At 51.8% G+C, this 13,884-nt stretch overlaps 1 protein-coding gene across 1 annotated transcript in view; it reads right to left on the bottom strand.

Annotated features, from left to right (window-relative positions):
* Positions 1-13,884, bottom strand: part of COL22A1 (collagen type XXII alpha 1 chain) — a 219,148-nt gene that overhangs the window by 153,594 nt on the left and 51,670 nt on the right. Inside the window, exons 9-11 of the mRNA XM_044247081.1 lie at positions 13,654-13,698; positions 11,408-11,470; positions 8,625-8,663 (exon numbers count right to left, since the gene is read on the bottom strand). Of these exons, the coding sequence (XP_044103016.1) occupies positions 8,625-8,663; positions 11,408-11,470; positions 13,654-13,698 (147 nt within the window). The remainder of the gene's footprint in view (positions 1-8,624; positions 8,664-11,407; positions 11,471-13,653; positions 13,699-13,884) is intronic.

Below are 13,884 nucleotides of genomic sequence, written 5' to 3'. Positions count from 1 at the left end.
GGACCCAGAGCTAGAGGCAATGGCGTAAATATATCTTAGAAGTTTCACACATACAAACACACACATATAATTTATATTTTATGGCTCAGAAGCTCTACAACGCAGTCATGACATAACATAAGTTGATTCCCACCAGGGACATGGTTTTGGAGGATCAAGGCTTCCCAGCACTGATTTCAGGAAAGGGCAGAGAGCCGGCATTGGCCATGCAGTGGATAGGAGTGGGTCACTCTTGCTGCGGGCCTGCCCCAGACTCCCTAATGGTCTCCAGGAGGCTGATGCCAAAGTACACAGCCTGGTACATGGCAACAGCTTAGTAAGATCAGTAAGATCCGTTATGATTCTTTCTACTCTGTGACTTTCCTCGAGACCACGTCACCACATCATTCCATATAAAATTGTCACAGGTTGGCCACTGAATTCTGCATGGCTCTGACTGCTAATGTCTCCATCCCATTCTCTCAGAAAGGGTCAGTGACATAAATGTGTACCCACTGCCCCTTGCTGTGCTGTGCTGTACCTTTCACTTATACGAGAAACCCCTGATATGTAGAAGCATCTTGTGGCTTCTGGAGACCTTTCTTGGGCCCCAGTCTGGGAAAGAGGCACCAAGAAGAAAATCCCTATTTGGCAGGGCCCTCTTTCCTTTCCCCACCAATTCTGCAATCCTTTCTATAGACATGCCATGAAATCTCATCTCACAGTTTCAAATAAAGCCTGCTCTGGAAAAGCACCCAAGAAAGAACTAGCTCAGGGGGGAAGGAGACAGCCTTTTGCCTTGGAGACAGCCCACAATGTGTCTGCCATGTTGAAATCAGAGTGGCCATTTTGAGAGCTGGTCTCCCCCTGCCCCCGCCTGCAGTGGGGCCCCAGGCACTACTGTGACTGCCTCACAGAGAGGGTCCTCGGTGAACTCAGACTAGGCTTGAATGGGAATGTCACTTTAAGCTCTTACCAGCCCTGCCCTACCAGCTGTGCAGCGGTCAGAGTGACTTTTTCCTGGGCGCTCTTCTTCATCTTCTGGGTACCCCACTTTTGCCCTCAGGTGCAAACAGGTTGCATTAATCAAACATCAGGGCTCATGTCCCTCATTTTGCTGTCCCTCCCCAGCCCCCAGGAACCTTGCCTTCCCCTAAATGGGTAGCTGTTGGGATTTCTAACAAGCCAGAGCTATTATAAACTATGTTGTTCTCTTCCTATACAACTTCTTACAGGGAAAAACTTCAATGTGTGTGTTTTCCAAGTCTCAGTGGCTTTTCCAAGAAATGCGGGGAATGCCACCTTCCACCTACCCTCACTGGAAGGAATGAATGAGAAGGTGCTCCTGGGACTGTCTGGCTCTGTGCACAGGAGCTCAAAGTTTCCTGGGTCAGAAGTATCCCTGGTATATCAAGAGGCAGAGGGCAACGGTAGATGGATAAGGAAGAGACCAGTCTCAGAGGGAGAAATACTGAGAGAAGGCCCCAGGAAACACGAATCCAGAACTGGAAGGAGACAAGCAGAGGAAGGGTCTCTTGGGGGCCTCCTCACAGCAGCAGGTGTGACGTGTACTCCAAACATGTGGAGTCCATGTGCCACGTAACACGTGGTCTGAGCAGTCGTCAACAGGGAATTTGTCACAAGAGCAGCACTTAACAATCACAAACCCATGCATGCCTGCACGTTTCCAACAGGATGGTGAGTGTAAGCCGGAGGAGGACATTTCCTTGGAACTGAGGGATTCCAGGCCCCTGCCCCACAGCTGTTAGGGACTTTGTGGCAGGTGGACCCCCAATGTCCCTCATGCCAGCTGCCTTTCCTGAGAGGCTGGATGCTTCATGGTCCACGGTGATGTGGAGGAGCCTGCTTTGTCCTTGAGGGTATGTGTGCAGAACCTGATGCTCTTCTCAGACCTGCAAACTAGGCTGCCTCTGCTGACCACTGGGAACCTGGCTTCCCAACAGCTGATGGGCTTGGACTCTCCCCTCAGTTTTCCAAGTGGCATCTTCAATTTTGTGATGACCCACCCCATGAAAACTCTCCTACAAGAGGACTTGAGGACACTCAGGCTTGCTGCTCATGGCTCTGGTACCCTCTTCAGGGCATTCAGCTGAAGCTTCTAGAAGGCAGCATCTGGACTACTTGTTGGACTCAGATTCCTCCTTTGCCACTTTGGTCCTGTCAGGTTTATGATCCAGGCAGGGATTGAAGAAAGCCTTAAAAGACAAGGAACTGATGCTTGTGTGACCTGAACCTCCGTCTGCTACCACACCAGCCAGCCCAATAAAATTCAGCTGAGTTCCTGACACTCACTCGCGTATTTTTTCTGGTGCACCACACCATGAAATCTGAGCACAAAATCCATATGAACTTTTATTTATTGCCATATGGATTTCAGTGGAAATGCTTAAGGAGGGACTTTCTGGTGGTAGTTGTTTTTGAGTTTCTTTGCTTCGACCAAATGCTGAGTGCTGAGTTGCTGACCCAAGCATGGCTTTACAGGATACTCTGCCCCAATTTCTTCTCCTGTGGGTCTCAGCTGCCCTTGCTAGCTATAGGGCATAATCTGGGCTGATGAGGGGCTGGGGAGTTCTCTCCCTGTGCTGTCCTGTACTGTGCTCCATTCCGGGGAAATGGAGCCCTGCCCCGCCTCCCCATCCTGGTCTAGACCAGACCTGCCTGAGGCCCCTCCCCCACCCCAGCCCCACTCTCATTGTAAGATTAACACCAGCTACTGCTCATAGAGAGCACAACGGTGGCAGGCAATGCGCCGTATCGTGTATCTGAGCAGCTGGAGAGGCTGCGGGCGTGATCATTCAGCAATATCACTTACAAGGATCCATTTAAATAGGCCTGCCCTCTGAACATCACCTCACCTGGCTCCAACTGGCTCACTGCACCGCAGCAAGATGGCGGCAGGGATGGCAAGGTTCCCTTTTCACAGCTGTGGGCCCAGAGGAAAGAACATCTGTCTCTGGGCTTTTAAGCAAAAGTACTGAATTTGTTTGGTTTGAGTTAACTTGGATAACATGCTTGAACTGGTCACCGTGCTCACAGAACCGTGCCCGGATGCCTGGCACCTGATTCTTGCTAATGTTTGCCCAACTCATCATTTAGCAGGTGGCCACAAAGTTCTCTCCTAGACACCCTCACTGAACCTCACATCCGCCTGAGGGGAGCTCATGGTTTGTTCTAGCATCTTCCATGCACAGTCGAGGAAATTGAGGCACCAACAACTGTGGAGAACCCTCCTTACCCACCAGGTTACGCCACAGGAGGGGAGCCGTACCAGGAGTCCAAAGCCCGACCCTCAGCTCCTGCCATGTTCTGCCTTCTGGACCCACTGGCCGTCCTGTCTCCTGTGCTGGTCAGGCTCCTGTGCTGGGAGACGGGGCACTTTCCTCCAAAATCACACCGCTTTGGGACTTCCCACATAAACATCTGTGGAGATCCTATGCTTAAAATGATTTTTATTATATTAAGATTAAGACTTAGTCTTCGGTCAAATGTTCACAGATGTTGTAAAACTTGGAAGAGTAATTAACAAGACCTATGAAACACCCCAAATCCTGCTACCCTAGAATGTGGTTTGCCCTGCGCACGCGCCCTTTGATGCGTGAGCACACAGGGCTTCCTATATGCTGTATCTCATTTGCATTCCATTGCATGCCTAGCTCCCTGTCGCAAGGTGTTCCAAATTTTCACTCGTGCCCATCTGGTTGCTGTAATGCGATGTTCCATTAGGTTGTTCCCATTTTTCCTTGCTGTTGCAGTTGTCAAGTGTTCTTATAAAAAACAGAATCAGCTCGTAGTAATTTTGTTTCTGCTTCTATTCCTCCCTTCATATAAATGATGCTCAGGATACTTTCCTAGACACTTTTGTTGTTTCATTTCTCAGCACCTCCTGCAGTAGAACACTGAGCTCCTAGGGCACCCTCAGTGGGCTCTGCGGATGGGACCCTCCTCCACTCCTCCGTCCCCTGAGGCCCAGGCGGGGTCCTAGTGTGCCTAGCAGCGTGGGGGATGGAGACCACACCCTGGCTCGTTTAGGGACCAGTAAGAAGGACCACACTCTGGATGGCATGACTGCATTCGAACACACCTCCTCCCCAGAACTTGTGAATGAGCCTCCGGATGGGGGCCCAGGCTGGGTTTTTAAAGCTCTGTGAACCCACCACCCGCTCTCACGTACTGAGTACTTGAATGCTATCTATTACAGAAACATATGTCCCTCTTGCATGGATTTTAGCAATATCTTCTAGCAGAAAAAGAATAAGAAATGCAAGGGACAGATTTTTACACACGCTTATCAAGTGCCAGGGATGAAGCCAGGTGCTTTGCGATCAACCTCTTATAAACCACGTTCAACCCTCGGCATCCATGTTCCCATATGACAAGCTGAGACCCTCAGAGAGACACCAGCCACTGCAGAGCTGCTACCCAAACCGTGTCTGCCCAGCTCCTCAAATCAGCTTCCGTATTTGAGCACAAAACCGAGGCATCCTCTTCCTCCTTTCCTTCTTCCCAGATGCTAAATCTGCGAGGAAAAGAGGACAACCCTGGCGGAGAGCAAGCTGCGCAGAGGCGCAGGCTCGCAGACACCAGAGGGCGCTGTGGGCCTAGGAACGGGACCAAACCCCCAGGCTCCAGGCTTCCTTCCTGGAGGCATTGGTCCCCAGAGCAGAAGGACCTTCGGGATGCACCAAGAGGAAGCTCACCGGAAACTCACATTTTGGACTTGTTTCTGTTGTTTCTACATCTTTTTCTGCCTGTGGGGTTCATGATCCACCTCATGCTACGGCCTTCATCTCCATAGCATCCGCACCGGAGCAGTGCGCACCCAAAGGAACCCCCATGTCTGCATCTCAGTATCCTGGTCAGTCTTCTCTGCAGGGGAGAACCAAGGGCAGAGGCACAGAGGTCGTGACCCCTCCCTGCTCCCTCTGACTCCACCGGAAATGGTCCCTACCCGCCCTGGGCCATGGGTACGCACCCTCATTGCCACCACCAAGCCAGCTGCAAAGGAAATGAGAAGTATGGGTGTAACAGAAACAGAGCGTCACCAGCGAGTGTGCTCCCTGTGCCGGGCCCTGCGTGAAACCCCTCACGCACCTTCTCTCCTTTAACCCCCCTCAGACCTTACGGGGTAGAACCATCATCTTTCCCCTTCCCCCTTTCACAGAAAAGGAAACTGAGGCTCAGAGTCGCCCAAGGACAGACAAGAGGTTAACACGAGGTGGAGCCAGATTCCGAAGCTGGGTCTGCCCCACGGCCATCGGTGACCTCTCCTGGATCGAGCTGGCCCTCAGCCTTGGATGGCGGAGGGCCGACACCCACTCATCCATCCGCTCCTCTGGCAACCTCATACGTAATGCCAGCTGCCTCCCGGAGGCTTGGGAGGTCCGTCCTCCCTTCCTCTACTTCTATGGCCCCAGTGCCTGGGCTGTGAGCCGCATCCCCTAAAAAGCTGTCCCCCCTTACCTTAGCCTGATTTCATATTTATTTAAACACCGGGGGAGACTGGCCCAAGGACCCCACAGAGAAGAGAGAGAGGAGGTTAGCTTCCAAAACAAGGGGCAGAAGCAGCCCAGAAACCTGGCAGCAGCACACAATGGTCTTGGGCATCTGCTGGGGGGAGCCGAGGAGAGTCAGGAAGCCAAGAGCTCTAGTCAATCTTTAGCTGTGTGACCTTGGGCCAGTCACTGACCTTCTCTGAGGGCCAGTTTCCTCAGCTGCTGGGGAACGGGGGGCTTCAATCAGCCCTGCAGCCTCCCTTCCTTGAGTAATAATCAGAGTTTGTGCTTCCCATCATCCAACTAGCTTGTGACCTTGGGCTGGTCACTTGACCTTCAAGCTTTGTTCTCCCTATTTGTGAAATGGGCATAAGTCACTGCCCCATAAAGTGCTGGCTTCATCATGAGACATAAAGTACAGGGCATGTCATGGAGGGCATGACATGTGTGTTGCCTTGTGTTGCCCATGACATGTGCCCTCCTCATGGAGGGCAACACACATCATCACAGCGGTTCATTACATACCAGAAACACAAGACACACAACGACAATCAGAGAAATACAATTCCTAGGCCCACCGGGCTCTAGTCCGTCTGATCCCCTCACAACTTAATTGCTCTGGAGAGAATATTCAAGTGGAGAAGCCAGTTTTTTGGGCCCTGTACAAGTGCATTAGTCACCTGTGGCCTTCTCTGCCCTGTGAACATTATCAGTCCCCTTGACCGCCCCCCTCCAGCCTCACCTCCTCCCCGAGGGTTGGGGGGAGCAAGAGACTCCAAGTTATGAAGAGAGCTCCAAGGGCTCAGGCTGGGGTGGGCTGATCACCAAGTCTCAGAGCCGCCGCCTGCAAGGGCCTTTATGCATCATCTCGTCCCACCCCCTCGTTTTTACAGATGAGGAAGCAGAGGCCCAGAGAGGGAGGTGACTCACCCCGCATCACACAGCTAATATGCGGCAGAATCTAGACTCAGACTTTGCTAAAAATGTTCAGATGCAAGAGAATGTCAACCAAGGACAGAGCCAGAAGTGCGAGAGTCTGCTCAGCTGTCCCTCTGTCCTGCTGGACCTGAGGATGTGATGGGGCCTCCCCGGCTGCCACCGTGACTTAGCAGGTCCCAACTGTGGGCCTGCAGGCAGGGATGTGGGCCCTAGGGAGAGGCCGGCAGCCACCAGGGGAATAAGGCTGCCCATTCTGAGCTACAGCAGAACCGACAAGGCTGAGATGTACCTGCTGCTCCTGTCTCTTCCTACGGACACCCACGCAGGAGGACAGCTCAGTCATCAGAGGACATGCTGGTCCAGGAGACACACAGCAGTCCAGCCAGCAAGCATCACCCAGACCCAGTACCCTGACTTCGAGGACAGCCCCAATCCTGACAGAAACATCTGGGGGTCCTGCTAAAACCTGTGCTCCAGGCCCATGGGGACCCAGCAAGCCAGCAACACTAGATAAAGGTAGTTGCTAAATGAGCACCTAGCCTCTAGGTGTCATGCTTTTAAGCCACATGGGAACCATGGACAGTGGCCACCAGCAGCCCCATCTGAGAGGTCAGTGGACACAGCTTGGAAAACTGAAGACAATGTCACACTGTGCCGTGTGAGCCTCCCACAGCCTCTCAGACTGCTGTGTATCCTCGTGTAGGAGTTAATCTGTGTGTGTGTGTGTGCATGTGTGTGCACATCTGGGCTTCCAGTAGGGATAAAAGAGAAGTTCACCATAGAATCAGTGAAGACACAGAGAAGTAGGGAAGAAAATACTACCCTCAACACAGCCATCTGGCCTAACAAAGGGGCTCCACCTCCAGAATCAATCCCTTTCTGTCTCTCGCTTGTATACACACACACACACACACACACACACACACACACACACAACTGGGGTCATACTGTATATTTTTCCATGTACTTTAAAAATTAACCATTATTTTCATTCCCTAGCCCATTAATTATTCGTCTAAATGTGGTTTTTGCCTCCCTGAGAGTTGCTGTATCATTTCGTTGCACGAGAACACACTTGGGCCCCCTGCCCACCCCACAGCACATGGCTGCTTCCAGTCTGACTTCTGGATGACACGGAGTGAAACCCGGGGTGGTCATGTCTGTACAGCTTTGCTTTAGCTCCGTGGAGCAAATCTCTGGAGTGAAAGTACACTGTGAGAGGGGACCTGCAGGGAGAGAAGGGGCTGGCCACGGGAAAGCCGTTTCCATGGTAATGGAACAGAGTGGCACCAGCTCGTACAGCCGGCCCCATGCGAGGGGTGGAGAAGCCACCAGGGTCCACAAGCACTGCATTCTGATGAGGTCCTAGTGCAGATGCCCAAGAGTCCTAGGGCTGTCTCTCCCTGGACACGCAAAGTACATTTTTAATTGTTAGTGGGAATGAAAAACAGCATTTTAGTGACACCTTCATTTTTATTTCTCCTCACAGACTAAGCCCTTAAGAAAGCTTTCCTCCTTGGAAGGAAGCCCCATGTCCTAGGATCTGTCGGCTTGTCCTCCTTCTGATGAAGGTAAAAGAAGGTACAATATTTGTATTTGGGGAGAACACGTATAAGTGGGCCTGCCTCCTGTTTCCTCCACAGCTCCATCCGCCTCCTCCTGCTCCTTATCATCTCCCCCGTGAACTTCTGCAAATCTCCTGGCTCAAATGCTTTTGGTCTCTCCCCCTCACACCCGTCTGGCACAGCACACTCAAATGTTCCCACCATGTCTGACCACACACAGAACCTTCAGCATCTTCCCAAACTGCACACGAGGCTGAGCACATTCTGGTCTCTAACATCCTGTGTGCCAGTCCTTAGATCCTTCTGCAACCCTGCATCCCGGCCCCATGCGCCCCAGCGAGTACCCTCTGCTCCAAACACTGCCAAGCACCCACAGCCCAAACAAGCATTCCCCTCAGTTTTGCTCATTCCTGCTCACCCCTGCCGGGCCGCGGTGCCCACTGCACCTGCTTCAACTGCCCCAGTCAAGAGAGAACTCACCCTGAGGTGCCTCGCTCCACCCTGGAAACCTCTTTTCTCCACTTGGACTCTCCCAGGAAGCGCCACTCCCCTGCTCGGCCCCACCCCCCACCCTGCTCCCTGGCCGGGGGCACAGCCCCCAGAGAAGTAATAAAAGGGAAATACTTACCTTTTCACCCTTCTCCCCTCGGACAAAAGGCCCTCTTCCCTAGAAAATGAAAGGAGGAGGCACGGGTTTACGACAGAACATCTCCATGCATGACGTCACACGGCAGTAGTACCCAGGGGTCTGAAAGGGTCGGATGCTTTCTCATCAGCTCCTGGAAGAGCCTCCAAAAGAGAGGATAACTCTTCCTTACTGAGTGTTCATTCTCATGCCTATTACCCCATTTAATTTTTCCGACAATTCAATATTATGGAACTTGTATTTTTCCCCTTATGAGCTTTACTAAAATATCATCCACCTACGGTATCATTCACTATTTAAGGATACAATGTAATACTTTGTACAATGTAATACAATGTAACCCTATACAATGTAATAGTTCTGAGTGTATTTCCAGAGTTGTGCAACAAGCCCTAGTCTGCTTTGGGATGTTTTCATCAGCTGAGCAAGAAGTCTGCACTTAATTGTGGTCACTCCCCACACCCCCCACCTCCTGTCCTAGACAGACAATAATCTATTTTGACTCCATAGATTTGTCTTCTCTAGACATTTCATATACACGGAATTGTATGCTGTGTGGGCTGTTACAGCTGTCTTAGCACCCAGCGATTCCTCAGCAAAGCATCTTCAAGGTTCATCCACGTTGGGACCTGTATCAGTAGTCCATCCCTGCAGAATCACACGCCACCGCGTGACTATAACACACATCCTGTTTATCTGTTCACCATGCCATGAGCACTTAGGTTTTTCCACTTTCTGGTAATTATGAATAATGCTGCTCTGAACACTTGCGTCCAGGGTTTGCATGAGATTATGTCTTCGTTTCTTTTAGATATGTATCTAAGAAGTGGACTGCCGAGTCACCTGATAGTTCCATTTAGCCTTTTAAGGACAGCCAGACAGATACCCAAAGCAGCAGCGCCCTTCTGTACCAGCAACGCCCCAGTTTCTGCACCGTCCTGGCTGCTCTTCCCATCACGAGAGCGAGCGCTCGGGCCTCTCGTCATTACTGACTTACCTATCTCTCTCTTCAATTCTGTCCCTTCTGCTTCACGTATTTTGTGCGCTTGCGAGGTGCGCAGGTGTTTATAACTCTTCCCGATTTCTGAAAGACTGACACTGATCGTAAGACAAACTCTTTGTTTCTGCTGACGTTGGGTTTTAGAGTCTACTTTGTCTGATAACAGCTGAGTCACTCCCAATTTTTTGGCTTTCTATTTTCAGGATATGTATTTCCATCCTTTTACTTTCGACCTGTTTGCATCTTTGAATCTGAAGTGTGTCTCCTGGAGACAGGATAGAGTCTGGCCTGAATATACAGCATGATCACCGATAGAGCTGGTTTCCTGGATGCCATCTAACTTTCCATTTCTGCCTCCCGTCTTGCTGTTCCTCATCCCTCCTTCACGACATTTATTTATTTATTTATTTGCACTGAGTGTTTTCTAGTGCTACATTTTAATCTCTTAATGGCACTTCTACTGTATACTTTTAAGCTACTTTGGTAGAGGTCAGTCTCGGGTTTCCCACACACATCTTAGCTCCTCAGAGTTATACTACCTCCGGGGAGATTTACAGACACACCCCTCCCGGCCTGGTTCTGGTCCCTCTTCCCCCACGCTCCTGCCGGTACTACGCCTGCTTGTTAAATGCCTCCTCAAACATGGTCATGATGATGCCTTTGAGCCTGTCATCCTGCTTCACTGACGCTTCCGTCCCCCACTACCGTCAGTCGCCGCAAGATCTTACTGGCCTTTCTCAGTCCATGTTGACTCGTTTTTCCCTCCTGTTGCTTTCAAGTTTCTTTGTCTTTTGGCGCTTGGGCTGCAATCTTTCTGAGAAAGGCTCTCTCTGTGTGAGAGTTCACCGAGCTTTTTGAAGGTGTAGATTACTGCTTTTTACCAAATTTGGGATTTTTGCTTTCACCATTATTTCTTTGAATATGCTTTCTGACCCTTTCCTCTCTCCTCCTGGGGTCCCCATGAGGTGCATTCTGGTGCATTCTGGTACACTCCAAGGCTCTGCTCATTTTCCTGCCTTACTCCTCCTCTCTGGTCTTTGGATCACAGGGTCAGTATTGGTCTGCCGGGGAGGGCGCTCTTGCTCTCAGCAGGCTGCTTCCTACCTATTGCTGAGCCTCCCCTCAATCCCCTGTTTTCTTTCACTTATAATTTTAAGCTCTAGAATTTTCATTTGGGTCTTTTTATTTAGAAATTTCTCTTTACTGATATTCTGTATTTGTTGACATGCTGTCATAATACCACCCCTCCCCCCTTAAGAATGATTTCCCTTCGTCCTTTGACTCTCACTGTGATGGCTACGTTGCATGTTTTGTTTGCTTCTCCAGTCTCTGTGCCCATCACAGGAGACCCTGTTCCCTGCTGCTTTTCCTGGGGTCACAGGGATATTCTGGAGAACCACAAGGGTTCAGTCTCAATGTGGGCAGATAGGAGCCAGCCAGAAAGGGGAGGGATAAGGTGTGGAAAGACAGTGTAATTCTTCCTGGTGAGGCAAAGAGCATGGGCAGTGGCCTATGAGAAGTGGCCAGTTTGGAGATTCCGAGCTGCCAATCGGGATGTCCAGAATCCAGGGGTGCATGTTGGGGAGTGCAGGACAGGGCTAGAGCTGCAGCTGGGGCCACCTCTGGCGGGCCTCCCGTGCCCATGGGGAGGAGCCTGGACTCCATTCCGAGGTTGGGGTGTGGCTCAGTGTCGGGCTCCATGCATTTGAGCTGACACACATGCTTGGGGGAAGCCAGGCATCCCCCACACCGGCCCCATACTCACCATGTCACCTTTTTCTCCCTTGGGTCCAGGAGCTCCAACCAGCCCAGTGGCTCCCATGTCTCCCTGCAGGGTCCAAACCAGAGGGCAGCACTGGGTCAGGTCCCCTGATGACTTCCCTGCTCAGGCTGCCCACTCCCTACTTGGCCCTCGATGCCCTAGCAATGGCTGATTTTGTCCCTGCCAACCTTGGAATGAGGCTGTGCTTCCCACCCGTGGAGGAGGAAGGATCTGAATCATTTCCCCAACCTCTTAATCCCACAACTAAGTACATCTTGAGAAAGTGAGTGGGGGAATGCATCATGTGTTTGTCCCCAGGAATGGCACCGGCCCAGATGGGGAGGGAGACGCCCCAGGGTTCAAAGCCCGGCTCTGCTGCTTACCATGAGAGTGCCATTACTCTCTAGGCCTTGGGCTCTTCCTCTGTGAAATGGGCCTGCTTTCACCAGCACACAGAATACTGAAAGCACTAAAGTACTTTGAAAGCTGCCAGAGGTCAGCCAGAGTCCCCTGATGATGTCATTTGTAAGCCCTGGGTCCTCCCAACTGTCCATGAAGCCAGGGGAGAAAGGCAGAGGAGAAAATAGTGTTCGCGAGGGAAGAAAATTCGCCAAAGGCCAAGTGTGGGACTGGAGAAGCCTCCTACTGTGCCATGAGCCAATCCAAGACAGGCTTGGGTGCCGACCCTGGGAGCCACTGATTTTGTCTGTTTTTCTTTTCCCCTGGTCTGCAATTTCATCTGGGTCTTCTACCTATACACCCTCCGAACAAACAGCTTGTTGGCTTTGGGTGCCCCCCCTTGGCCTGTCATGTGCTTCCCCTGCCTTCTTTAGCCCAAGCAGCTCCCATGCACCCTGCTGGACCCCTGGGTCCCTCCACCCTGACTGTGCCCACAAGGGATCCCAGTCTTCTCTGTCGCTCTTCTCTTGCCACCAGGATGCAAGCCCTGGGAACAGGGCTCTCTCTTTCACTAGAATGTCCCTGTACCAGAATGGGTCCTGGAACCTGAAGTCACCAGACCATGACTGTTGACCCGACCTGATCTATATCTGGGTAAATGGGGCCACTGGGAGCCACATCTATTTCCCTAGAGCCTTAACCTCAGACTGGGACAATCTGACCTGTGGGGACAAAGGGCCAGTCATCTCTGAGGAAGCCAGGCTGGTCTCCAGGTGGCTCAGTCTGAGTCCCTCCCTAGCATTCCCTCCCCTGCCTTGTCCTCCCTGTGAAGGTTGCCCCAACCCTGGACCTGTCCAGCCACAACACGGTATGGTCCTTCCTTAACCAACCACTGCCTCCCTCCGACAAACATTCTTACACTTCCACAAACCCCCGGGCGCCTTTGCTCTTTCTTCCCTCTGACAGCAGAGAAGCTGCGGTTACAGCCAGGGGTGTTCAGTGAAGCATAAAGCCCCGTGCTCCTCCTTGCAAGGACCACCTGGCACCTTGGATGGCCCTGTGCTGCTCTCCTTTGGCACCAGGGGAGAGGAGCCCATCAGGGGTGTGTGTGTCCAGACTCCCCGACCCAGCACAGTGGGTGCAGCAGGGAGAAAGGAGAGAGAGAGAGAGAGAGAGAGGAGAGAGAGAGAGAAAGGATTTCAGGGTGTTTCTACCACCACACTCAGCCCCTCTTTCAAACACCAGGCCAGGTGACAGCTTCTGGATCATGCCGACCTCTTCCATGCGCCTGTGTGATCCCAGGTGATACGCATCTCTCTGGGTCTCAGCTTTCTGAGACCAAAGTAAGGATGTGAGAGGACAGCCCTGTCCAGCTCTGTAAATGCTAATAACCGGGGGAGGGAGCAGACAGAGAGGCGGCTGCATGATGCAGGACGGGGGCCCCTGGAGGAGGCACCTGGCTTTGAGCAACGAGGGAGTTCAGAAAATTTATGCGAGAAAGAATTTCATGCAACTTAAAGAAACATTACATGCAGTCTACACAGGAGACTCTTACAAGCCCAAGCCCCAACGTTTCTGGAATATAGAGGCCTAAAGGGATTGACACAGGATTAGCTGACCACGGAGAGCTTAGCCCGTTGGAGCGAAGGGGATGGAAGCCAGGACTTCCTCACCCAACCCCGTGTAGCTCAGGTTTTCAAACTCAGAAACACAGGTTCCGGACCTCATGCCACTGGCTCAAAACGAACACCACAGGACGGTCATCTAACACAATGCTTCGTCTCCACGTGGAGAGCACAGCAAGCACCAGCCCAGGCCCCAAAGCACCCCTGAGCCACGCCTGTACTGACCTTTGGGCCGGGGAGTCCCAAGGGGCCATGGGAGCCCTTTTCGCCCTAAAAGAAGAACAACAAAAGAAACAAGAAGTTAAGACTCTATTTAATTCTCCCCCACCTCTGCCTTCAGTGGCCGGTTATCCCTCCACAGGCTGAGGATTTGCAAGGCGACTGATGGTCTTGAAGAGCGAGCCCTTGTCCTGCCCACGAGAGAGGGTGTGTGGCTTTGTCCCTCCCTCCCAACTG

Source organism: Neovison vison, chromosome 4 (assembly GCF_020171115.1).
Source record: "Neovison vison isolate M4711 chromosome 4, ASM_NN_V1, whole genome shotgun sequence".
Taxonomy (NCBI): Eukaryota; Metazoa; Chordata; class Mammalia; order Carnivora; family Mustelidae; genus Neogale; species Neogale vison.
This window is presented reverse-complemented; position numbering and strand designations above follow the sequence as displayed.